The sequence below is a fragment of the Pseudorasbora parva genome, chromosome 25 (assembly GCF_024679245.1).
Source record: "Pseudorasbora parva isolate DD20220531a chromosome 25, ASM2467924v1, whole genome shotgun sequence".
NCBI lineage: Eukaryota > Metazoa > Chordata > Actinopteri > Cypriniformes > Gobionidae > Pseudorasbora > Pseudorasbora parva.
In genome coordinates, this window is record NC_090196.1 from 29,146,459 (window position 1) to 29,173,332 (window position 26,874).

Genomic DNA, 26,874 nt, shown 5'->3' on the forward strand with positions numbered 1-26,874 from the left:
AAGCTGTTTTTTCAGCATTATTACTCCAGTCTTCAGTGTCCCATGATCCTTCAGAAATCATTCTAATATGATAATTTGCTGCTCAGAAAATAGCAGCGGTCTTTCAGACAAGGGCTGCGTCTCAATCAGCTCCATACTTCAGTAGTCAGGGCAATGATCAGGGGTCATGTACACGATATACTGAGTCCTAGGAAGCTATAGGGAGCTGATTGAGAGTCAGGACATTTACAGACAGCGCATTCTCTTTTGTCGTTTTGTGCTGGAATCAGGTTTTAAAGCATTTGCAAAATATATAACACTGGCCTGGTGGTTTTTGGGTATTTTACTGCAAAAATACTACAAAATGCACCTTTAAGGGCATGAGTGATCAATTATCAGTATTGAACCTGACTAAAAGATATTTATTCAATGTTATCCTCATTATATTTTCACCTGTATTTCACCTCATTATATTTCACCTGCATTGAGAACTTTTATAATGATACGTTTGGCCATTAACTTTTAAATGCATCACTTTATTTATTTTAAAAACGCTACACTGCATTTTAAAATAAATTGCTTCAATATTTTGAGAAAAGGAGTTTTCCGATAGGTGTCTAGCGACGCAATACTCGTTCCTATTATTCTCAGGGAATCGAGGTTACGTGAGTAATCGAGACTAATTCTATCGTCTTTTATGAGTTTAATAAAGAACTCTGTCTCGTCTTCTGTCCAAACATACCACGCTATCTGTAAAGAATGATCAACTTTTGAGGTGGAAAGACTACTGAAAATCTGTACTCAAGTACATAACTGTTACATTGTTGAAATAATACTCAATTACAAGTAAAAGTACTGGTGTCAAAAACGTACTTAAGTAAAAGTACAAATTACTCTTCACAAAAACTACTCAGAGTACTATCTACGAATTACTTTTTAGCCAGCAATATTTAATGAATTGCCAATATATATTTAATCAAATCATTTATCTATTTAGAATAGAATAGCTACTTTAACAAAACACACTTTTACCTTATTGACTTTTGAGGTGGAAAGAGTACCGGAAGTTTGAACTCATGTACAAATATGTTACTTTGTTGAAATAATACTCAATTACAAGTTAAAGTACTAGTGTTAAAAACGTATTTATAAAACCTCAGTGAATAGTCAGGAACCACAGGTATTAATTTAGTTTTGTCTGCAAATGTTTTTTTGGACTCTCAAAGTGATACCCATTGACTTGCATTATATGAATCAGCAAGGCCCATGATGGTTTCAGCTAAAAAAAATTATCTTTACTGTTCTACTGAAGAAAAAATATCATCAGTATGGATGAGGAGTGAGTTAATCAACAGCAAATTTATTTTTTGGGGTGAACTATTCCTTTAATTTCTAGTTCAAGAACACAAAGATACTGCACGTGGGACAGTGAGAGCGTACATATAGGCAGTTCATTTGTGTAAGCACTGGCAGCATCCAGTTTTCTGCTTTAGCACGATCCCCCGCTCGATATTTGTCATTAATTATGCCATAGAAACCTGCGGGTATGATTACAATTATGCGCAATACCTGCAATCCTGCGGTGACATTCAGGCTCTGAACTGAGGCTGGTGTCAAACTCAGAGGGGAGGCCGAGAACGCGCAGCTACTGTCTGCAAACAACGAGTATTGGAACCGTGTAAAATATTTCAGTCTTGATATCTATCAAAATATAGATATTATTTTTGACAACACTACCATGCGGTTTGTTTCTCCAAACTTTAAGTCCATCGCTGCTTCACTGTGCGGTTAAGACCAGCTCTTCGAATCAACTGCTGCGTCACAGGCGCTTTTCTCATTTCAAATATCAGGGCTTTTATTGGTCCGTTTGCGATCGGATATCTTTATTCGCTTGGCTACCGAAATGCCTGTGGTAAAATGTTTGAATATTCATTTAAATTGTAGGAGTACTCAGTAACGAATTGTGATTTTAAAAGTAACGTATAGCTTAATTTGTATTTAAGTACAAGTAAAATTACACATTACACAAATTGTACTAATTTTTTAATTTTTACACAAAATGTACTAAAAAGAGTACAAAACCCTGAACAAACTACTTAATTGGTAACGTGAGTAGTTGTAATTCGTTACTTTGTAATTCGTTATGCCAGGTGACCAGTAAGTGCGAATATCCTGAAAAACTACCTCATGCGAGCATAAAACCTTTTTTGCCTATCAGTCAAAAGTTTGTACACACTTTCCTATTCTCTTGACTGGTATGGGAGTTTTTGCAAAATTGAATGTGCAAATTTGCAATTTGAAGGGTAAAGGAATCGCTGCTTGGGTTACATAACTTTTGAACATCTTTTTGTTTAATTCAACTTCACAAGGCTAAAAGTTGAGGCCCTAGTTGAAGAAATGCGAAACGGCTTTAAGTTATTAGGCAAGGCAAGTTTATTTGTATAGCACATTTCATACACAATGGCAATTCAAAGTGCTTTCCATAGAAATTGATTAAAATAATGATAAAATATGCATAAGAAATAAGAATACCATGTGTAAGAATTAAAATAAAAACAAGGACAATTAAAACAGTCGTAAAGAGAAATAAAAAAACTAAATAAAAACTAAAATGGTGAGAAGTAGAACCCTATTTGCCTGATTTTAAATTCGGATTTAAAACTCCTATCCGAGATGGAGGAGATGGAGCGGGTTCGCAATGTCTCCTGGACCTTAAAAGTTGGTCCCAGACGGGCTCCTGAAGGGGACGTTACCTTTGCCCCGCAGGGTCTCCCCTTTCTTGAGTCTGCTTCTTAACACCATAAAAAGCAGAATGAAGCGAAGCACACTACTCTCCTTTTCCAATCTCCTCCAGTCAGACAGCTCTAACCAAAAATAATATTCAACAGAAGCATAAGAAATAGAAATATACAGTTTTAAAGTCAATTTATAACTACAGACTTTTACAATGTAAATGAATCAATCAAAATCTGGACTAGAGCTGCTGTACAGCCAAAACAATCTTTGTTGCACCATTTTCTGTCACAACTAAAACCTCTCTGTATTGTAAAAAGCACTATAAAAAATTAAGGTATTAAATATGCTGGTCCCATGTATATCATTATGTTACTTCACCTAGCTATTTTATCTGGAAAAACCATAATATTGTCATAAAATTTTAAATAATTGGTTTGATTAAAAAATATACATTTAGTGTTACAGATTGTGGAGAGAAGAGTCAGAACAGGACTTCCAAAATAGAAAAGTTTATTTAGAGGACGAGATCAAAAACCAAGTGATGCCAACCAAAACTGAGCATAACATCAATGAGATCAAACAAGGGGTGTGGGAAGTGAGTTCAATAAAAAGGAAGTGCAAACAATGAACGACAGATGCAGAAAATCCAGGGAGAGAGGGGAAAGATGATGAGGAAGTGCGTTTAGGTGTGAGGTAGAGAGGATTCTGGGAAATGGATCAGTGGCAGGCGTAGAACTTAACATTTAGTGAGTCAACTTTTAGATAATGGGGCTTTTTGGAGTAATTCGTAAACATCCCCTTTAAACGTTTAAGTGATGCCATTCCTGACGTTGCCTGATTAGCAAAACTTTAACGAGGTAATGGAAAACTACTGCTGCACAACACTGAAATAAAGACATTTACTTATCACGCAGCATAACATTAGACATTAATATAAAATGATTTGCAATAAGTAAATTAATATTCCATTTAAATATACAAGTAAATATACAGAGAGAGAGAGAGAGAGAGAGAGAGAGAGAGAGAGAGAGAGAGAGCTCAAGTAAAGAGATAATGTAGAACTGATTTTTTTTTTGCTCAAAGACATACATTCAAATGAGATCCAGTGTCGTGCTATCACAGCAACACAAACTGACTGTTTAAAATAGAAACTGGAATACGTTCTAAAAATGAGCCCTGTCAATGTGATCCAGGTGAACCTGTGATGTGCACTTTTTCTTCATCATCAGAATGTACTCTGCAAACTCCCGAATGGCTCCGTGGCCGGCGGGTCTCTGACAGGTGTATTTAGCCGCAATGAGATCTGCCACAGGTGCGTCACATGGGACGCCATTCAGCCCCACCTGAGACAGGATATCTACGTCTTCAGCTTCCGAACCTGAGGGAAAACATCACAGACTGCTCAATAAAAAATTGGTTCATTTACACCCTTAGTTTGGACATTCTTGTGTCTTCAAGTGTAAAACATTTCTAAATGCTATAGATTTATAGTCTGCTATCACCAGACCAAGCTCAATTTAAGATTGAACATTGGTCTGGGGAGTCTGCTCTGTATTTTCTTCTGCACAAGAGGCGTGATCAACGGGCATAGTTCAAATGACTCTGTATGCAACTGGATAGTCCTTCAACCAATCAGACCACAAGAGGCGTGATCAACGGGCAACGACCCATTGCTTCTCTATAGTTCATCGTGGTAAACCCGCCAATAGCGTGCCAGGAGTATAAGCCAGTCTGTGATTGGTTCCCACAAAAGTGTGACAGAAGCAGTAGAAATGAATGTACAGGTTTCCAAACTGAACTGCAGGACAAAATCAAATTGCCTGACAGCCTATGTAAAGTGCTCCACTTTATTTTAGTAATTTTACATGTAAAACGCATAGTTATCCAATCCAATAAAAGGCAGAGCAAATGGATATATCCATTTGTGTGTGTATATATATATATATATATATATATATATATATATATATATATATATATATATATATATATATATATATTTTTTTTTTTTTTTTTTTTTTTTTTTTTTTTCTTTCCATGGATTTGTCATGAGCTGAACTCAAATAAAGGCTTTCTCTATGTACACAAAAGGCCTATTTCTCTCAGATATTGTTCACAAATCTGTCTAAATCTGAGTTAGTAAGCACTTCTACTTTGCCGAGATAATCCATCCACCTCACAGGAGCGGAATAAATCAAGATGCTGATTAAACATCATAATTATTGCACAGGTGGCCAAAATAAAAGGCCACTCTAAAATGTGTGCAGTTTTACTGTATTGGGGTGACGAATCCTGGTTTCACTGTACAGGGCAGATGCTAACAGAGTGTATGGCATCGTGTGGATGAATAGTTTGCTGATGTCAACGTTGTGGATTAAGTAGCCCATGGTGGCGGTGGGATTATGATATAGGCAGGACAACGAACACAAGTTATGGACAACAAATTGTTTGCTATATCAATGTACGGAGTGTGACTTGACATGCTTTAAAACTGGTTTCGCTGGATTTTTTAACATGACTGTCTCACCCATGAATGCCACCTCATCCCACCGCAGTTCCTTCTCTCTCATCAGCTCCTCCACCTCAAGCCCCTTCTGCTGCTCTCCAATCCTGAGGCCACATCCGACCTGCTGGGCGACTTTCTCCAGGAGACCCCTGGACAGGGGCTCATTCACGCTGGATATGAGGATCACCTGTTGAAAGTTATGAAACAAGTGTTGCTACATTGTAATTAAAAAAAAAATAATAATCCCACAAGCTGGGATACAGTGCTCTCCACTAATATTGGCACCCTTGGTAAATATGAGCAAAGGCGGATATGAAAATAAATCTGCATTGTTTATCCTTTTGATCTTTCATTAAAAAAAATGTAACATTAAAAACATTAAAAAAGTAAAACAATTGAAAATGGAGGGATTTTCCAATGCATGTTGGGCACAATTATTAGTACACTTAGAAATTCTTACAAGTAAAATATCTCTCAAATATATTCCCATTCATATTAACGTTTTTAACACACCATAACACACCACACAACATATCTTCGTGTTCGACAGGAGTATAATGAGAATGAGTAAAACCAAAGAATATAGTTCTGATGTGCAGCAAAAGATGGATGATCTTCACAAAACAGAGAGTGGCTTTGAGAAAAAAGCTAAAGCACTGAAAACCCCCATTTCCACCATCAGGGCAATAATTAAGAAGATCCAGTCGGCTAAAGATGTGACGAATCTGTCTGAAAGAGAAAATGTGTGTGTGTGTGTGTGTGTGTGTCTATCGTCCTTATGCAGGTGAAGAGGACAGTTTGAGTGGACAAAGACTCTCCAAGGATCACAGATGGAGAACCGCAGAGATTAGTTGAGTCTTGGGGCCAGAAAGCCAACAAAAACAAAAAAAATTCTAACAGCCCCTACATCACCACATGTTGTTTGGGAGGGTTTCCAGAAAAATCTTTCTTGCTCATCCTTAAACAAACTCCAGCAGATTCAGATGTCAGATACGACTGGAGCTTCAAACGGGACCTTCTATGGTCAGATTAAACTATTAAAGAGCTTTTTGGCAGAAAATCCACCACATGGGTTCGGTGCAAACAGGGATAAAAGTACCCCATGCCCACAGTTAAAAATCCAGCTGGATCTTTAATGTTGTGTGCCTGTTGTTTTGCTGGAGGTCCTGGACATCTTGTTCAGATTCATGGCATCATGTTTTCTAGTAAATAACAGCTGATAGAAAATCTAAACCTGACAGCTTCTGATAGGAATCTTATGATGGGCCGTGGCCGGATCTTCCTTCAGGACAACGATCCAAACAAAGATGAAAATCAACACAAACGTGTCACTGAGCACACATAAGCTTCTGCCATGACCGTCCCAGTCTGACCTGAACCCTGTAGAGAATGAGTGATGAACTGAAGAGAAGAAGCTCCAAGAAGGATCTGGAGAGATTCTGTATGGATTAATGGTCTCTGATCCAGACTCATCACGCATTATAGCTGTTATCTTGGAGGAAAAAAACGTTGCAATAATTGTGGTCAACGTAAACTAGAGAAAAGCATTTATTTCACAATGTGAGTTTCTCCCCACTTTCATTTCAATTGTTTTACTTCAATGAAAAGTACAAATGTTGTGCAATTGTTTTTTTTTTGTGAATGAAAGATTTATTTTTTACAGCTGCCTTTGCTCATATTTACCAAGGGATGAATGCTCAATTGAGTGCATATGCTTTTATACACACACTTTTAGAATTTATTTGCATCTTGGTTTCCATTCAGTGTTTTTTATGCCAAATCCAATAATTAGCATAAAAATCACAGGTAAAAATTGGTGGATGAAAACATAGCTTCTGTAAATTATAAGAGGACTGTTTGTTTGCACATCCAAAGTCTGTACATTTAACAGTATTTTAATGTAAAATTACACTTAAAATATTCTGTTATATCCTTTAAAGTATTTTAAAATATTTTTTGTACACTGTACAGCTACTATGCCCGATTATTTGTACCAGCCTACACAACTGCACCTGTATATCTTCTCTCTGCAGCATCTGTATGCCTGCCACATCTCGAGCATTGATGGCCACAAGGTCCTCCCCCGAAACCGACGTGTATATCCGACCGTTCGTCAAACAGCCGGACACTTTACACAGAAACAGCCTGACTGCCGCTTTCTCCTCTCGGCCGAAGTAGCCAAACCTGCACAAAAAGGCTGCATTTATATCTTCATTATTGTATTTTGTCCCCAGAGTCTGTTGAAATACCGCACCTCAGAACTCTCTGCTCAGCGACGGGCCAGTCGATGTCCACGTCGATATCAACGCTGTGCTCAGCCAGCATTTCATAGTAGGCGATCTTACCCAACTAAAACATACAGAACAGATACAAAATCTGAAGTGGAGCATTCACGGTCATGAGCTCTCATGGAGAGGTTTCACACATGGCACCAGTGTTGGGGGTAACGCATTACATGTACTTGGTTATGTAATCAGATTACTTTTTCCAAATTACTTTCGATATTAACTGCATAATATCATTGCGCCGCTGCACCCATAGTACGGCTAGCCTGACAAGTCAGACCCACATCAAGATGTTTGGTCTGGAAACTCACCATTGACAGCTCAATCCGAGGGGCGGATAAACGGTTGTCTTTCAAACTCCCTCTGCACACGATAGGATAGCGCTACAACCAACCAGAGCAACGAAGGTGAAGCAGAGCTCGTTGACTGATTAAACATTCGCCGTATCCGGTCGGCTAAACTCCGAACACATCTTCCCTTTTTAAGAATGACTTCAGTGCCGCTCTTTGTTCTTTTCTCAGAGAAAAGCTTAACTCCAAGTCTTCCAGAGTCGCGGTCAGAGCTGATTCGAAAGACCGCCGCCGTTTGCCAGTTTCTATGTTTACTAGAAGCACGCAAACACAACTCGGCCGTCGTCATTATGGCCCCGCCCGCCGACTCTATACATGATGTGATTGGGCCGTCCAGATTCTGAGGAATACAGCTCAGATGGGTATTGAGAGTGCCTAGACACTTGCGGGCAAATTAAATTTGCTGCCGCCAGGGTGCGTCTAGATTTTTAGGCTAATAGTACGGCAGCAAAGTTCCCTGATTATTCTAGCAGGAATGAGAGAATAATCCCTAGTCATATCGGCCTAGAAAATCACAACTTTTAATTTGCCGTCGGTCTTAGAACATGATGTAGTATACACATCACAACATGTAAGCAGGAAAATGCCAACATTAAAATTGTTTGAATGTGTACATTGGCAAGACATGTGTCCAGATGATAAACTTTCACTCTAAACGAAGCAGTTAATTCGCAAATCACATGCGATGTTTGCTGACTGTGGGACCAGGTTCGTCCGTCCGTCCGTCCGTCTAACAATGATCCATTGCACCCCTAGTGATTAATGAACACACTAATCACTACTATCTTACCGGAGAGGGAGAAAAATCCTACTTCAGTAAGTAAACGTGTCCCTGTCCCCAAAAAGGGCAAAATGTTGTTTTGTTTTCCATGATTGAGAAGTTCAGGTTTGTCCATATTTTAATAATGACCCACCTGTTTAAGGCCGTTTTCCAGGGCTTTTCTCTTACTAAAATAGAAAGAGCCATTTTCATAGAGTTCCCCGGGCCAGTCTTGGCGTCGAGGTCTGTGCGCCACATCGATGTTCAGAGCAGTCGGATTCTGACCTGTTAATTAGGCAGAAGTGAAAGATATTTGACCTTCAGATTTTGTTCCTGCTATCTAAACTATTTAGACTGTCACTTAAAATAAAAAAGTGCAGTTCTTTCCTCGTCAGATGTTTTCGATATATACCTTTCTCGTGAACCTCGCCCCACCGAAACTGATGTCTGCGCACCACTGAAAACACGTAGTCACAACCCTGTTCAGTGATCATCTGCAGGGCTTCTCTGATATGGTGAGGGTGCAGGCATGGAGACGTAGCCTGAAAATGACAGACGATGTCCACCTCTACAACACAGACAGAAAATAAATGACAGCGAATACAATAAAGCTAGAGGCCTTTCTGGGTCGTAAAAGTGTTTATTAAAGGCAAAACCTTAAATATTTTACATATTTTAAATGTTTGTAATTGCTCTATATTCCAGTTATCCCACTTTAACTTATACAAATGCATACTGCTTACTTATTAAACATAATTTCAACAAATATAATTTTCTTAGAAAAATTTTTATTCAAATTTTTACTTCGTCAAATATTTAAAATTACATGTTTACATGGAAAAATACATGCAAAAATAAAGCAAATTCTAATTGCCTCACTAATATTCTCACTGGCCCTGATGCACACATTATTAATGGAGAGTCAAATTATTCACAATTAAATAATTAAATACATATTGAAATATATTATTAAAAAAATATTTAAACTCTTAACTAGACATACAAAAACTAGACAAACATTAATTAATAACAATTAATTAACTCTCCAAACAAATTAATAAATGTAACTTTAATTTCATTTTATCATTTATTTGCACTCATACAGATCAACATAATACAGGTCCTTCTCAAAGAATTAGCATATTGTGATAAAAGTTGGAAAAATTATTTTCCATAATGTAATGATAAAAATTTAACTTTCATATATTTTAGATTCATTGCACACCAACTGAAATATTTCAGGTCTTTTATTGTTTTAATACTGATGATTTTGGCATACAGCTCATGAAAACCCAAAATTCCGGTCTCAAAAAATTAGCATATTTCATCCGACCAATAAAAGAAAAGTGTTTTTAATACAAAAAAAGTCAACCTTCAAATAATTATGTCGATAGCGGCCTTAAGCTCATCCAGAGTGCTGGTCTTGCGTCTCTGAATGACATGCAAAATTTGCTTTCATCCGAAAAAAAGTACTTTGGACCACTGAGCAACAAACCAGTGCTGCTTCTCTGTAGCCCAAAAGTCTCTTGACCTGGGGAATGCGGCACCTGTAGCCCATTTCCTGCACACGCCTGTGCACGGTGGCTCTGGATGTTTCTACTCCAGACTCAGTCCACTGCTTCCGCAGGTCCCCCAAGGTCTGGAATCGGTCCTTCTCCTCAATCTTCCTCAGGGTCCGGTCACCTCTTCTCGTTGTGCAGCGTTTTTTGCCACACTTTTTCCTTCCCACAGACTTCCCACTGAGATGCCTTGATACAGCACTCTGGGAACAGCCTATTCGTTCAGAAATGTCTTTCTGTGTCTTCCCCTCTCGCTTGAGGGTGTCAATGATGGCCTTCTGGACAGCAGTCAGGTCGGCAGTCTTACCCATGATTGCGGTTTTGAGTAATGAACCAGGCTGGGAGTTTTTAAAAGCCTCAGGAATCTTTTGCAGGTGTTTAGAGTTAATTCGTTGATTCAGATGATTATCATTAATCAGAAAGGTTCAGAGAACCTTTTCATGATATGCTAATTTTTTGAGATTTTGGGTTTTCATGAGCTGTATGCCAAAATCATCAGTATTAAAACAATAAAAGACCTGAAATATTTCAGTTGGTGTGCAATGAATCTAAAATATATGAAAGTTTAATTTTTATCATTACATTATGGAAAATAATGAACTTTTATCACAATATGCTAATTTTTTGAGAAGGACCTGTATATATATATATATATATATATATATATATATATATATATATATATATATATATATATATATATATATATATATATATATGTATTCAGACACCTTCAACATTTTCTTTTCTTTCATATTATTACAGTTTATTTGCTGTAGTTTAGAAAATGGTAATAAAATATGTCAAGAACTCTCAAATTCAGCAAATTCAACGCCCACAAAAACGTCATATTCGCCATATGCCGTGGGGGAAAACCCATTCCAACAAATGCACGTAGACCTTGTTACACACTTTATCTTTACTCTAAAAGGTCAGATAACTTACTAGAGGTGCAGAATGCCGCATGGCTACTTTTTGGGACTGCCCCAAGCAAAAATAAATCGTAATCATTACAAAGAGTAAAGAATAAGTGTCTACGTGCATTCATTCTAATGGCTTGTCCCCCACGGCATATGGCAAATGTGACGTTTTTGTGGGCATTCCCCCAGCTATGGCACAACTCCGACCAAGTCTACGTATGGATTACAATCAACCAATCAGCTGTTCAAGTGCACAATTAAATAATAACAAATTAGTTCAACCAATGACCAAATCATTAATTTTGTTGAATCATTAATTTTGTTCAGTTCAAAGTGTCTGAATAACGTTGGTCCCATTTTTTTTAAAAAATCTAATGTTATGTTAGTCCACTGCAAGAAGACTTTTTGGGTATTTACATCACAGTTTACTTTATTTTGCTATCCTCACTTACATAAATTAACTACATTGTCCTGCACTAGTAAAATATGGTGTCTGAATGATTTTTGTATATATATATATATAAATTAAAAAAGTAATTTGTACATTCTTTAAAGGCACACCTCTTTACTATTTTACATTTTGCGTTATAGCAACTAAATTAGCAAAGGTTATTATTTATTAATGTCCTATAACAACACAGTGACTCAGTCATCTTCCTCCAGCACATGTTTGCTAAATGCTACTTTAAATCTGCATTGTTCTTGGGGTCATCTTTACCCGTCATGTCAGTAAGTTAATCATTAATCAAACGAAAGTCTGTCTCACCGGGTCTCTGTCGGATGAACTCCTGGATGGTCTCCAGAGAGCTGGAAGAGTCGTTGGAAACTTCAGGACCGCGGCGATGAACTTTTGCGCCCCAGACTTTAGCGACCCGCTCAATTTCATCGTGATCTGTGGAAACCCACACGCTGCCGCACACAGTAATGTCACTCATTATTATTGGATTTTTTTTTAAAATAACAAATTTTACTAACAAAACACAAATCAAGACTAAAACGCTATTTTCATCTTAGTTAAAAAACTTTAACTTTAACGCGCGTAATAGGGCTGAGTGGGGCACAACCTACGCAGGGTAAGTTGTAGCCTAACACGCAAGGTTTAACACTTCCCACACACACAAGGATGACCAAGCTAAGTATATTTATAGTTGCCATATTAACACTATTTAGATTTTTTTAAAATTGTGGCAAAAATTACAAAAAAATCTGTGGAAGATATCACTGAACATTTATTTAATCATAGCAAAAGTAAATGTATTACTTAAGTTCAATCTCCATCTCTGTTTTATGTTTATTTAAAATAAGACAAATCTGATATTATTCGTTGTAATCGTACATCTCTTAAGAGTTGAGATCGTTCTTTAATGCTGATCTAACAGCAGAAGACATGAGCCGGGGTTAAAATCCCGGTACACTGCGTCACAATGAGCCCTTAAAAACTACAATGTAGCCTACTTACAATATATATATACACACACACACACACACACAATACTTGTATTCATTCTATATTGAGGAACCATGAAAAAAATGTTGAATAAACGGAGCATCAATGTTCAGATATTATTCATTGTTGTTTTAACTGTGCATTTAATATTGTGCGTTGTCAATCTCAAAAATGTGTATTTCTAATGATTATAAAATGCCATTTTTTAATCAGATGGCATTTTAAGCTGTCGTTTGGTGATGTGTAAAAATGTACCTTCCCTATGGGGCATGTTTTTCACTTCAATTCTTTCGGGGTGAATCAAGAAACAATTATACACTGTATTAATGAAACAAAACCGCATAATTGTAGGACGTGCGAAATGAATGTGCGAAAAATAAACACTCTGAACCCCAAGTGGATTTACACAAACTGAGACAGTCAAAAAGCGTTAGGTTGTGCCCTGCTCTCCCCTATCACTTTTTATTTAGACTAACTTAAACCTGCTTTCATACAAATAATGAAAAGTAGCCACTTAAAAATCACATTAAACACTTAAAAAAAAAAGATCAAATGTATTGCCTGTCAAAAACTCCTGAATCCAGGGCAGCTCTCAGAACCCATCCGATGAGAGGAACACCGGCCAAATTCTTGATGTTCTTCAGCGGGATCCCCTTACTGCCACCCCGGGCCAGAACCAGAGCCGCCCGGTGAGGGAGTCCAGAGCTCGCGCACCCGTTGCTCTCCATCGCTGCAGAAACCTCAGGATGCGTTGTTGATTTAACAGCATATGTTTACCGACCAGAGTCGTTTTACGTGGTTTGCTCCGTGACAAATGGATCGTCAATATCTGACAGGTAATTATCGCACTCACTCACAACCCGTGCTACTTTTACATCTCTCGTATCACTCCGCGTTCTCCGGCTTCTTTAGTTTAAACCAGACGTCCGTTGAAACAGTATTAAATGTACAGCGAACTAAACTCCTGATAGATTAATTGAAGCCGAGGAATATCCATTTAAATGAGGAAAACAAAAACATCGCTAGGAAGAAAAACAAACACGTAGGCCTAAGGGACACAACCCAAGTGGGTTTGAAAATGGACAAACACAAATTGGGTTGTTCGAACCCAGTGAATGGACCCATGCAAACAACCCAATTTCTGGGTTAGTCTATTTTCAACCCAACTTGGGTTGTTTTTAACCCAGCAGTGAGTGAGCGACCTTAAAATATAAGACGAGTAACTTGAATTTTGTAATAATCAATATTGTTATTAATAAATATATTTTGTAGAAAAACAATATATGTTTACATACGTACATACATACATACATACGCTTCATGCTTACATACATACAGTCATGTATATAGTATATATTATATATAATTGTTTTTCTATGTAGGCTACGTTGTAATGGACTATTTTTTTAGCGGAAGCTTTTACCATGTAACGCCTGACACAAAATAATTGTCAGAAATGAAACAATTAATTGGATATCTACAATCTGTTTTAACTTTAGGATAGTGAGAAATAATGGAGCTCAAATTCCTGGACGTACCCATTTTATTCAGAGATCTTTCTATCTATCTAAAAACTGTGTTCACTCACTCACCACACGAGCGCAGTAGTGTCACAGTTTTTGCTTAATCATAACAACAGTGTTTATGAGCTTGTTATAAAACTGATTTATAATCAAATAACTTTGCTTTTGTCCTATTATGTCACTATTTCTTAAAATTGTGTGTATCATTTTAATCTTTACTTTTACATCAAGCACCCTGCAGTTTTTGGTGAGTTATTATAGGGTTAGGTTAAGACGAAATGTGAAATTAAGATTGGTTTTCTTGCCATTTTATCTATCTATCTATCTATCTATCTATCTATCTATCTATCTATCTATCTATCTATCTATCTATCTATCTATCTATCTATCTATCTATCTATCTATCTATCTATCTATCTATCTATCTATCTATCTATCTATCTATCTATCTATCTATCTATCTATCTATCTAAAAAAAACTAAATGTGTTCACTCACTCACCACACGAGCGCAGTAGTGTCACAGTTTTTGCTTAATCATAACAACAGTGTTTATGAGCTTGTTATAAAACTGATTTGTAATCAAATAACTTTGCTTTTGTCCTACTATGCCACTATTTCTTAAAATTGTGTGTATCATTTTGATCTTTACTTTTACATCAAGCACAGTGCAGTTTTTGGTGAGTTATTATAGGGTTAGGTTAAGACGAAATATGAAAATAAGTTTTTTTTTTTGTAAACATAATTTGCCTAACAGGTCTATCTCTATCTAAACGCTACTCCTAACAAATCAAGATTTCATGTCCATATATCAGAACCCAGATCATTTTAAGTCTTCAAGTTTTAGTTATTGATTAAATAAAGGAGGAGTTGAAAGAGAAGAGAGCTGCTCTGATCTTCACTCTCACATCACAGGAGGACTTGAGCTCAGTGCGGTTGCAGATGGGATTGGTTCAGTGTCAGAGGTCGTGGCCTTCACCCTCTTCTCTGATGTAAACTTCAGGTAACAGTAACACCAGCTTTATTATCCTTAGTCGACGCTATTAAAACAAGTGTTTGCTGTCCATTCTCTCCCTCTCTCTCCAAACACTTCTGTTGTGAAACCAATCAGCTCCTCTCGACGGTTCATGATCTGATAGCAGCGAGCAATTTATTTAGAGCAAACTGTCCGCCAAACATTTCAGTGCTACGTCCCTCAGTTCCATGAAAAGCAATTTATAGCTGCCAAGACAAGAGAATCAGTTGCTTCTAAGAGGTAAAGAAAGATGTGAATCTTCTTACGGCTACAGATTTAATATCCGGCATGAGGGAGATTGAGACAGGATGTCAGGGGTGGGTCCACACTAGACCTTTCTGACACACTACATTGAAAGCTAGGGGTGAGAGTCACAATGCACTTGCAGTGGAGGTGCAACATTTCCTGCATTGATGCAACCCATTTTTGTTTGTTTTTAGAGAAGGCATGGTGACAGTCCTGACATAAGGCAGAAGAAAAACCTCTGCGGAAGGTAGTCAGTGGACCAAATTTAGACACGTAACAGTGGGCCCTTTTTTGTATGCATACAATAATAGTAAGGGCATAAAATAAATAATGTTTTAAAAAACGAAAAATGTAATTTAAAAGCTGCATTTAAAAAAAAAAATCTAGCAGCAGCATATCAGTCAAGACATTTTGCTTAACTGTCATCTGAGTGAAACCAAATTTAGCTGAACAAACGTCGCTGTGGTGAATTTTTCACTCTGCGGTGGCGAGAGTTTTGGTGGTGGGCGAGAAACTGAGAAATTGGTATTGTGAGACACCAGTTGCTAAGGCACTCGGGAAGAGTCCACATCCATCTGTGTAGATGTGTATTTATATCACACATGAATAATTTGCTGAAATAGAAGGAAACAGAGAGATTGTGAAGCACTGGACTGTTACATCAACATATGCGTGTCAAAAAATATAAAGCACTAAATAAACTCACTCCGCCAGCACTTTTCATAATGAATCCCAGAGGCGAGAAGCACACGTATAATTAATAGTAACAATAATAAAAGTCAATTTTGAGAGTTGGCCATACTAAACAAAAACATACAGAAACGTCTCGGTTACGTATGTAACCCTCGTTCCCTGAAGGAGGGAACGGAGACGTACGTCAGAACTGAACCGACGAATGGGATCTTACTTTAGAGACCAATCCTACTTCGAGCATCTAACAACGAGCCAATGAAATTTGGCATGCGATCACGCATTCCACGCTCCGCCCCGCAGCGCGGGTATAAATAGGAAGTGGAATGGTAGATCAGCGCTTTTCCTACTGAGGAGCCGAAAGGTGACCGGACTCCCAGCGGAAGCACAGCATCTGGCGACGGGACGTACGTCTCCGTTCCCTCCTTCAGGGAACGAGGGTTACATACGTAACCGAGACGTTCCCTTTCAGTCGGTCACGTTCGACGTACGTCAGAACTGAACCGACGAATGGGATCCCTTATGGAAAACGCCAGGATGCTGGCCCTTCCAGCGTCCTGCTTGAGCGCACTGCACCGTCTAGTATGGTACGGAAGTCAGGGCTACAAGCAGGGAGTACAGTCACTGCTGTTTCTGCAAGACCCACTCAGAATGACTATTGGATAACGCTGGGAAAGCGTGCCTACCTCGAGAGAGAGAGGGTACGCTGCGGGGCCACGTCCTTCAGGGAAGGAGAGGTGGCAGAATACACATAAGGACTAACCTGGCAGGGTAGTGCAACATATGGCAGTCTCTGGGGTGGTTCCAGCCTGATTGAAGGGGGGAAAGAACACGCCCAGAGACGACAGAGCGGGCTCTGTCGAGGGAAAGACACGGGGCTAGCCCGAAGGGTAGCTGGAACCGTGGAAGAATACACATATGGGGTTGCCGTGAGGGAACCGCTACATATGGAACCCAGCCTACAGCCACGTTTCACAAGCATACGGGTGCAGGCCTGGCGTCAGACGGTCCGCAACGTCTGACACCGGAGGGGTGACGGAGGAGCTCGACAGGGTTAGCCGGTTTCCCGGGGAACACAACTGGAGACAATAGACGCACGTATCCGGCCCAGAGGGCGGGAGTGGCGTTTCGCAAGCCGACACTTAGAACGGGCACTTAGCGCTCCTGGCCACTGGGGGCGAGGATGCGGGAAGATACCGGCTCTACACGTAAGCTATAGAATCTAGCAAACGTGTTAGGTGTCGCCCAGCCCGCAGCTCTACATATGTCTGTCAGCGAGGCGCCTTGCGCCAGCGCCCAGGAAGAAGCAACACTCCGAGTGGAGTGAGCTCTTACACCGAACGGGCAAGGCACGTCTTGGGACTGGTAGCCCAAGACTATAGCATCCACTATCCAGTGGGCTAACCTCTGCTTGGAGACAGCCTTTCCCTTCTGCTGGCCTCCGTAACAGACAAAGAGTTGCTCTGAGGTCCGAAGGCTTTGGGTCCGGTCAACGTAAGCGCGAAGAGCGCGGACCGGACACAGCAAAGCCAGGGCTGGGTCTGCCTCCTCCGAAGGCAGCGCTTGCAGGTTCACCACCTGATCCCGGAAGGGAGTGGTAGGAACCTTGGGCACATATCCGGGCCGGGGTCTCAGGACGACGTGAGAGTTACCTGGCCCGAACTCTAGGCACGATTCGTTGACCGAAAGTGCATGCAGGTCCCCTACCCTCTTGATCGAGGCCAATGCCGTCAGGAGCACTGTCTTCATTGACAAGATCTTAAGCTCACAAGACGCCAAAGGCTCGAAGGGAGGGCTCTGAAGTGCTCTGAGCACTAGAGCTAAGTCCCAAGAGGGTATCGAGGATGGACGAGGAGGATTTAGTCTCCTCGCACCTCTGAGGAACCTGACGATTAGGTCGTGCTTCCCCACGGACTTACCTTCTACTACATCATGGTACGCTGCTATTGCTGCAGCATATACCTTGAGGGTGGAGGGAGACAGCCTTCTCTCCAACCCATCTTGCAGGAAGGAAAGCACGACACTGATCGAACACCTTCGGGGGTCTTCCCGGCGGGAAGCGCACCACTCAACGAACAGGTTCCACTTCAGAGCATAGAGGCGCCTCGTAGAGGGGGCTCTAGCTGAAGCGATGGTATCTACGACAGCTTGTGGTAGTCCATCTAGAACCTCCGCGTCCCGTCCAGGGACCAGACATGAAGATTCCAGAGGTCTGGACGCGGGTGCCATAGCGTGCCCCGTCCCTGAGAAAGAAGGTCCTTCCTCAGGGGAATCGGCCAAGGAGGGGCTGTCGCGAGGAGTGTGAGTTCTGGGAACCAGGTCCGGTTGGGCCAATACGGCGCAACTAACAAGACCTGCTCCTCGTCCTCCCTGACCTTGCACAGAGTCTGTGCAAGAAGGCTCACTGGGGGAAACGCATACTTGCGTAGGTCCCGGGGCCAGCTGTGCGCCAGTGCATCTGTGCCGAGGGTACCCCCGGTCAGGGAATAGTACCACTGGCAATGGGTCGAGTCCGGAGAGGCAAACAGGTCGACCTGTGCGGCTCCGAACTGGTCCCATATCAGCTGGACCGCCTGGGGGTGGAGTCGCCACTCTCCCGGAGGTGTCGGCTGACGAGAGAGCTCGTCGGCTGTCTGGTTCAGCACACCAGGGACATGAATGGCCCGAAGCGACCTCAGCTGCTTCTGACTCCACAGGAGGAGGTGGCGGGCGAGTTGGAGCAGACGACGGGAGCGTAGACCACCCTGACGGTTGATGTACGCAACGGCCGTGGTGCTGTCCGTACGGACCAGTACATGCTTGCCACGCAGCGGCCCCTTGAGGCGGCGGAGTGCCAGATGTACTGCCAGTAACTCGAGGCAATTGATATGCCAATGCAATTGCGGCCCCGTCCACAGACCAGCAACTGCATGCCCGTTGTACGTGGCCCCCCAGCCCGTGGTGGAGGCATCCGTGAATAGCACAGCATGCCTGGACACTTGTTCTAGGGGCACCCCGGCCCGGAGAAACGAAGTGCTGGACCACGGGCTGAAGGTTTGGCGGCAGTAAGGAGTCACTGGGACCCGGTACTGACCGCTCTGCCACGCCCACCTCGGGACTCGGCCATTGAGCCAGCGTTGAAGCGGTCTCATATGAAGCAATCCGAGCGGCGTGACCGCGGCTGCAGATGCCATATGCCCCAGGAGCCTCTGAAAGAATTTCAGTGGGACCGCTGTCCTGCTCTTGAACATATTCAAGCAGTTCAACACCGACTGGACTCGCTCCTCGGTGAGGCGCGCCGTCCGGTTGACCGAGTCCAGCTCCATACCGAGATAAGAGATCCTCTGTGTGGGACAGAGTTTGCTCTTCTCTCGGTTGACCCGAAGGCCCAACTGGCTGAGGTGACTGAGCACCAGGTCCCTGTGTTCGCACAACTGGTCCTTCGACTGGGCTAGGATCAGCCAATCGTCGAGGTAGTTGAGAATCCGAACGCCGCGTTCTCTGAGTGGAACAATGGCTGCCTCCGCGACCTTCGTAAAGACGCGGGGCGACAGGGACAGCCCGAAGGGCAGGACCTTGTACTGATATGCTTTCCCCTCGAACGCAAAGCGTAGGAACGGTCTGTGTCGAGGGAGAATAGACACATGGAAGTACGCGTCCTTCAGGTCGATCGCTGCAAACCAATCCTGGGGACGGATGCATTGGAAAATGCGTTTCTGCGTCAACATCCTGAACGGGAGCTTGTGCAGGGCCCGATTCAGAACTCGCAGGTCCAGGATTGGCCGTAACCCACCCCCTTTCTTGGGCACAATGAAGTAGGGGCTGTAAAACCCCGTCTTCATATCGGCTGGAGGAACCGGCTCGATCGCGTCCTTCGCCAGTAGGACCTCGATCTCTGACCGCAAGACTTGAGCATCGCTGCTTCGCACGGAGGTGAAGAGGATGCCCTTGTACTTGGGTGGCCGGCGTGCGAACTGAATCGCGTAGCCGAGTCTGATGGTACGGATGAGCCAGCGAGACGGCCTGGGGAGACCTAGCCAGGCCCCCAGAGACCGTACAAGCGGGACCAACGGCACCACAGACGTGCCCGGGGTGGGGCAGCGAAGCGGTGTACTCTGGCCCGACTCGGGAGGCCCGGAGGCGGCCCGTAGTGTTGCCTGAGCACTCCTGGTTTGGACAGAGAGTGGGTGAGAAGGCCCGGGGGCGTCCTCGGAGCCCACTCTGCTGTCCACTGCCCGGAGGCAGGGAAGTGAAGCACTCAGCCCCGACCCGGAAGGCCCGTGGGCGGCCCGGAGTGTTGACTGAGTGCTCACAAGAGAGGCAGTGTGTGGGTGAGAAGGCCCGGGGGCGTCCTCGAGGCCCACACAGCTGCCCCCTGGCGACGGGAGGGTAGGAAAGGAGTGACAAGGCCCGTGGGCGTCGCACACTGCCAACCTGACCCTCTTGGGGCCCAGAGAGAGAGGAAATTGCTCTTTTGGTGAAAATGTGGGTACCGCTGGACTCCGGAGAGCCAGCGGCAGAGATGTTGTGACCAGTGTTGCCCCCCCGGTCCTCCTCCGGGGGGGTGGGAGGGATGCGGACATCATCTCCCTCAGAGCAGCTCCTCTTCTCCCTGGGCTGCCCGTCTCAGGGCCGCTTCCCCTTACGCTTGCCGGCAGGTTTGGCGGGCCCTTGGACGGGTTGGGCGGCCCCCTTGCGTCCGGCGCCCTGCTTCGCGGGTGGAGGCTGCTGCTTGGGCTTGGCAGGGGCGGAGGCGGACGCTGGAGGACGCCCTCGGCGACGAGCAGACTGGGGGGCTGCCCCGGGCGGCTGGGTGGAGGCAGCAGCGGGCCGCCGGGGCAGGATGTTTTTGATGGCCTCCGTCTGCTTCTTGGCCACCGAGAACTGCTGGGCAAAGTCCTCGATGGCGTCGCCGAAGAGGCCGGCCTGACAGACAGGGGCGTTTAGAAACCGAACCTTGTCCGAGTCCCGCATGTCTGTCAGGTTCAGCCACAGGTGGCGTTCCTGGACCACCAAGGTGGACATCGCCCGACCCAGGGAGCGGGCCGTGACTTTCGTCGCCCGGAGGGCGAGGTCCGTCGCGGCTCGCAGTTCCTGCATAACTGCCTGGTCGGAACCACCCTCGTGCAGTTCCATGAGCGCTTTGGCCTGGTGGACCTGCAGGAGCGCCATGGCATGCAAAGCTGATGCAGCTTCTCCGCAGGCTGTGTAAGCCTTGCCCGTCAAGCCGGACGAGAACTTACACGCCCGGGAGGGGAGACGCGGGGCGTGCCTCCAGTCCGCAGCGGTCTTAGGACACAGGTGCATCGCAACCGACCGCTCGACTGGAGGGATCCCCTCGTAGCCCTTAGCTGCACCACCATCGAGAGTGGTGAGGATGGAGGAGTCAGTCGATCGCTGGCGTACGCTATACGGCGCTACCCAGGACTTCGTGAGCTCCTGATGCACTTCCGGGAAGAAAGGCACCGGGGCGGGACGCTGAGAACCAGCGCGACCCGTCCCGAGAAACCAATCATCCAGCCGCGAAGGTTCGGGACGTGGTGGAGGGTTCCACTCAAGCCCGACACTTGCGGCGGCCCGGGCAAGCATAGCCGTAAGTTCCGGGTCAGACTCGGGCAACGCTGTCACACCCGAAGGGGGCAACGCAGCCGAGTCTTCATCCTCGGAACCCATTAGCTCATCCCCCGATGCAGCAACCGACATCTGGTCCTCCGCCGGAGCCCCAAAAGAGACGACTGGCGCTCCACGTGGGAGGTCAGCGCGCCCTTCCGGAAGCTCCACCGGTACAGTGGAGGGGGGAGGGGCCCGAGGAGCCGTGAGACCCGTCGGGTTTACCCTGACCGACACCCTCAGGTCCCCACCAAGGTCATCAGCCAAAGTAGTAGCCCTCTGCTTTGCAGCTGGAGGACCACTAGATCGGGGGATGGACGATGGCGTTCCACCTCTTCTGAGGTACTGGAGACGGGACCGCAACACTGCAATGGACATATTCCCGCAATGGGAACATGTCTCATCCACGAACGCAGCCTCAGCGTGCTGTGCGCCCAGACACGAGAGACAACGAACGTGTCCGTCAAGCGGGGACAGAAATCGACCGCACCCAGAAACACACGGCTTGAATGACATCTTGAAAAAGACGCAGGGTCAAACCGTGTTGCTCTTTTGTGAATGGAAGTTTTGCTCTTTTAGTGCTGAAGCACTCAGGGAGATGACCGCGGCTCCACGCAGTTCGATAGTGCAAGCCTGCGTGAGCTCTCAGTGATATGTATGTGTGAGCGCCCAGCGAACCAACTGTAATGTGTGTGTGTAAGGAAACGCTCAGCGAACCAAAGCTCTTTGTACACTCTATCACTGAAGTGACGGTCTCTCGCTGACGCGCCGTATCACCCGCACTGGCAAACTCTTTCACAGGATATTCACGACTCGTAGTCAGAAAGCTCTTCGTAGAAACAGCAATGAAGACTGTTCGGCTCCGAAGTAGAAAGCGCTGATCTACCATTCCACTTCCTATTTATACCCGCGCTGCGGGGCGGAGCGTGGAATGCGTGATCGCATGCCAAATTTCATTGGCTCGTTGTTAGATGCTCGAAGTAGGATTGGTCTCTAAAGTAAGATCCCATTCGTCGGTTCAGTTCTGACGTACGTCGAACGTGACCGACTGAAAGGGAACATACATGCTAGTTACAGTAGACAAAAACACAAAACAAATTTATTTAGATTAGGTTTCTATATTTTAAAATGTAGCTCTTTAGACTCTAACAATCGCATGAACGCGTAACATGATGGTAGAACACCTCATTTAGCATCTATCAGCCACACCATGACCTCTGACCCCTGTGATGTCATTTCATTAGGAGAATAGGCCATCCATTTCCAGTAGTCTTGATTATGTCTGTGCTAATGACGCGGTACTGACCTCAGGGGCACCCCAAACAAATATATGTTTCTCTAGAGACTTGTCAAATAAATATATAATAATATATTATGTACAAATATTTAACAACTGAAAAATGAATGATAAGAAATAGGAAAAAAACAATATCCTACAGATTCCCCAAATTAATTTTGAATCAACATAAAAGAAAAGCCTTCGCTCCCCACGTGCATCAATGAGCCTTGGCCGCCCATGACCCTGTGGCCGGTTCTCCACTGTTCCTCTTGGAGCACTTTTGATAGAGACTGACCACTGCAGAGCGGGAACAGCCCACAAGAGCTGCAGTTTTGGAGATGCTCTGATCCAGTCGTCTAGACATCACAATTTGGCCCTTGTCAAACTCCCTCAAATCCTTACGCTTTAAAAAATTTCCAGAGAAATATGCGTATAGAAAGCTTGAAATGTCCACCTCTAAATGAAACGATTCGAAGATATATAAATAAGCAAAGTGCAGTGTTCACGCGAGCAGTTCTTGACTCAGAGCGTTTCTGTTCAGACGCTGCGCTCCATCACTGCTCGAGCTGTGAGTTTAACACGCATTTTTACACTAATCCTGACTTGTGCAACTTTGTAGCCTACACATTTGTTTCTCAGTTGTTGTATTAGTTCTTACTTTGCTAAAAATATATATAATTTCGGATTATAGCGTAGCTTTCTGCCCACCCAATTAGACTAGTAAAGTAGGCTAATGATTAAAACGACAAACGCTTGATCAAGGGCCCGGCCCTTCCCGGCCCGAGGATAGTGCCGGGAAATCTCGGTCGGTTCGGGTCAGGTTTGGGCTCGGGCAGAGAATCTAAGCTCTAGTTGGAATGTCTGTTTTTGTTTTGGTCTGTGTGGTACCGTCCACTGCCAGTTTATCCAATAGTATTTCGACACTTCAGGTTGCCATTTGGCAGAAAACAGCGTATTGCAGTCGTGGAAGCCAGCAAATGAGCTGGGTCAGAGATTGCAGATTCTACCCAACCTAAAAAGCCTCTGCATCCATGTTGAAATCTCTGAATGATAGCATATGAAAACTTTCATTGTCAATTGTGCTCGCTCCTGTTGTGTCCTCAACCTGGCAACCCACGTATAGTGAGTATCAAGTCTGAGGAGGAGGGTCGGGGGAAAACAACACCAATATTTTGAATTTGACCACTTCAACCCATTTCAACCACTAGGTGTGAATCCTGCATACCGCACCTTTAATTTATTTGCTATTAATCCTTATTCTTTCATCGCTTCCCTGTCTCATAGAGTTCAGGAGGCTCTGAGGGAACAGTGACAGTCAAATACAGACTAAATGATCGACCAGTAACAAACAAGCTCCACTTCTGCATCAAACCAACTGAGGAAACAGGGTAACACACACAAACATGCATAGAAACACAGCGACAACACAGGGTGTTTTGTACTGTTTTCCTCCATGTTGTTGTTTTAGGTTGTCCATCCACTGGCTGGCGGCTCGGACCCTGATCCGTTCTCTGGAGCAGAAAGAGAGGGCTGGTGATACTGATGTGTTTGCCATCAGGAGCCGGATAGTGGATAAAATGAATCGCATCAGGAGAAGGATTGTGAAGACCAGTGTTCAGACAGGAGTGAGCAGTGTTCATACATCCTTTATTGCCATTAATAAAGAAAGCAGACAGACTGTGAAAGGACCCCTGGTGCAGAGAAGAGTGCCATCATATGGTTAGTGCTCAGTTTTTATTATAATTCCAAAACCAATGTGTCCTTGTACATTTAATATGTTAATCAAAATCAATGTCTGTTTTAGCGTTTCTACATTTTCCGATCAGACCACTTCTAAGAGGAGGAGGTCCCGGCTCTGATTGTGTGAGTAAGAATCCCTTTTACTGTCAGTTGTCAAATCAAGTTTTGGATATGTATCTAGAAATTTCATATTTCAATTTCATACGAATTTTGACGCTCTCGCCGGCGGCGGTGTGAACGCACGGTAACACACACACACATGCACGCACACAAATCAAGTCCTCACCAACACACAATACCATTATTACATTTGTTTCCATTTTCTTAGGACAAAATGAGCAATATACCCATTCCAGAATATATTGGAAATAATGTTTAACATTTAAAAACTTTTTATTAAAATGTTGTGTCATATGTATATTGACCAATTACTGCCCACTGCCTGGAGAGCTGAAACCAAAAGTACCCATGTAGAGATTGATCTGGAGGCCTCAGCGGCTCCCAGACCAGGCTCGTGTTTAATTGGCCCCGGTTTTCAGTTTGCTTTGGGGCCGAACTGGCAAATGAATCCCACTGATGAGTCCCAGTAAACAATAACACAAACTGACATTTGCCAGCGAGGATCCTGTTGCCAAGATTTTCAGAGGCAGAAATAGACAAAGGTGTTGTTGTTTTTTTTAACTTAAATGTCACAGTAATCATGTTGAAGACGCTCGAGTCCTTCCGTCAGAAACAGATGCAGAACAAACAACGTGAACTTTAAGAGCTCTCATGAGAAACTGCTTGTGAATAAACACTATCGAGCCAATAACGCTCAAAATAAAAAAACAAATGAGACCTCAGTCGATTCTCCTCGACAACATGGAGACTATTGTTGGAAACTGGCCAGGTCTACAGTAATACAGATACATTTCAAAACGGTTCAAAATGCTCTCCCGTCTTACTTGCATTTTTAAGTATTTTCCAACAGATGCTAATGTCCTAAAATGCTTAAATCTTCTTACTGCACGTGTGTAAAATGTAATATAAGCCAGGGAACAGCATCTACTTTGACCCCCTAACACTGTAGTTGTAGCTGAGGCCTGGAAAAGGTTTGGTTTGTGTTGTCAAGATGTGGAGAAGATGCTGTTTTCAGCACTGCCAATCCACTTCACTTACAGCATTCTTATCTATGAAAGTACTGGGTAACAGGGTAACTTTTTCTCACCAGCCACTGTATCTAGTGTAGGCTTGCTACAATAATCGATGTTGCCGGTGTTAAGACTCAACACTGGTCACATCACGTACACACCACCGCACCGCCCCCACCATCAGAGAACAGACAGTACAAATAAAAACTGTACGAATAAAACGTTGATTAACCGGTGGGAACAATTCCACACCGTCACATCCCTAGTCTAGTGGTTTTCCAAAGTTACTCGCCACTCAGCATTTTCACTGCCCACAATTTTGACAGTGATATCATGGGGAAAACTGCCATATTCGATATTTTTAATATAATCTTAAAATTTGCCAGCAGGTTTATTAGGCTGCTGTCACTTTAAGAGCTGATGCACGGATCCATTACACTGTTATGTTACACATGCGTTTTCTTTCTCAGCTACTTATATTCACTTGAAACAGAACTGACTGTATTTATGTGAATACTTGCCCAGACCAGCATTTTGACATTATTTAGTGTGTATTTGACCGTTTAAGCGCAATAAGCAATGGAAAAATCTCAGTTTAGCACTGAGCGGCGGCTTTATGAGCACAAAATTATCCGCAATAAACTAAATCCCAATGAAATTCAAGCACTGTAACAATATTCACCCGAATATTATTCACCAATATTCAATATTCCCATGAGTGAGGAGAGGCGGGTTTGTGTGTCAGGGTTAATACCATGAGTGCATATTATGTACATGAGGAACAGATGTACTGTAAAATAAAGTGCTACCCGCACTGTAATTGATACAGAAAAAACAACAACTTAATTGTTTGTATCACTGTGCATTAAGCACTGAGGAAGCCTCCGGAGCTGAAAGTCAGTTTCCGGCCTAGACCAATCACAACAGAATGGGCCTTCTGACCAATCAGAGCAGAGCAGGGCAGCAGGCTGAAAGCAGGGGTTTAGAGAGACCGGATATTTGAACAAAACGTTTCCAGACTCTTTGAGAAATGTTTTTTTTTTTTTACCTTGGATGCATGTAAATCTATTGTAAAGACTTAAAAGTTTAAAATAGCATAATTGGGGAATTTTAATGGTTTG

The 26,874-nt window shown here is 43.4% G+C and overlaps 1 protein-coding gene and 1 long non-coding RNA gene across 2 annotated transcripts; one reads left to right on the plus strand and one right to left on the minus strand.

The window, feature by feature from the left end:
• Window positions 1–2,499: 2,499 nt before the first annotated feature.
• cmasb (cytidine monophosphate N-acetylneuraminic acid synthetase b) lies at window positions 2,500–13,512 on the minus strand. The gene is made up of 8 exons (XM_067437178.1): window positions 13,104–13,512; window positions 11,862–12,004; window positions 9,029–9,184; window positions 8,771–8,901; window positions 7,476–7,570; window positions 7,234–7,405; window positions 5,243–5,408; window positions 2,500–4,093 (listed from the first exon to the last, which is right to left on the minus strand). Exons 1-8 carry the CDS (start codon window positions 13,268–13,270, stop codon window positions 3,879–3,881), a joined length of 1,245 nt encoding a protein of 414 aa, XP_067293279.1. The 5' UTR covers window positions 13,271–13,512; the 3' UTR covers window positions 2,500–3,878.
• Window positions 13,513–14,522: 1,010 nt separating this feature from the next.
• On the plus strand, window positions 14,523–24,811 carry LOC137065514 (uncharacterized). The gene is made up of 4 exons (XR_010901659.1): window positions 14,523–15,067; window positions 24,168–24,271; window positions 24,352–24,602; window positions 24,688–24,811. It is a non-coding gene; the product is annotated as an uncharacterized lncRNA (long non-coding RNA).
• Window positions 24,812–26,874: the final 2,063 nt, after the last annotated feature.

What these genes read in the sequence shown, in the direction of transcription:
- cmasb (XM_067437178.1), bottom strand. Translation starts at nt 13,270, where the DNA reads ATGGAGAGCAACGGGTGCGCGAGCTCTGGACTCCCTCACCGGGCGGCT. An exon ending in TGCAGAGAGAAGATATACAG is followed by an intron (nt 5,409 to 7,233) that starts GTGCAGTTGTGT and finishes AACTTTCAACAG; the next exon opens with GTGATCCTCATATCCAGCGT. An exon ending in GGATGAGGTGGCATTCATGG is followed by an intron (nt 4,094 to 5,242) that starts GTGAGACAGTCA and finishes GTTTTCCCTCAG; the next exon opens with GTTCGGAAGCTGAAGACGTA.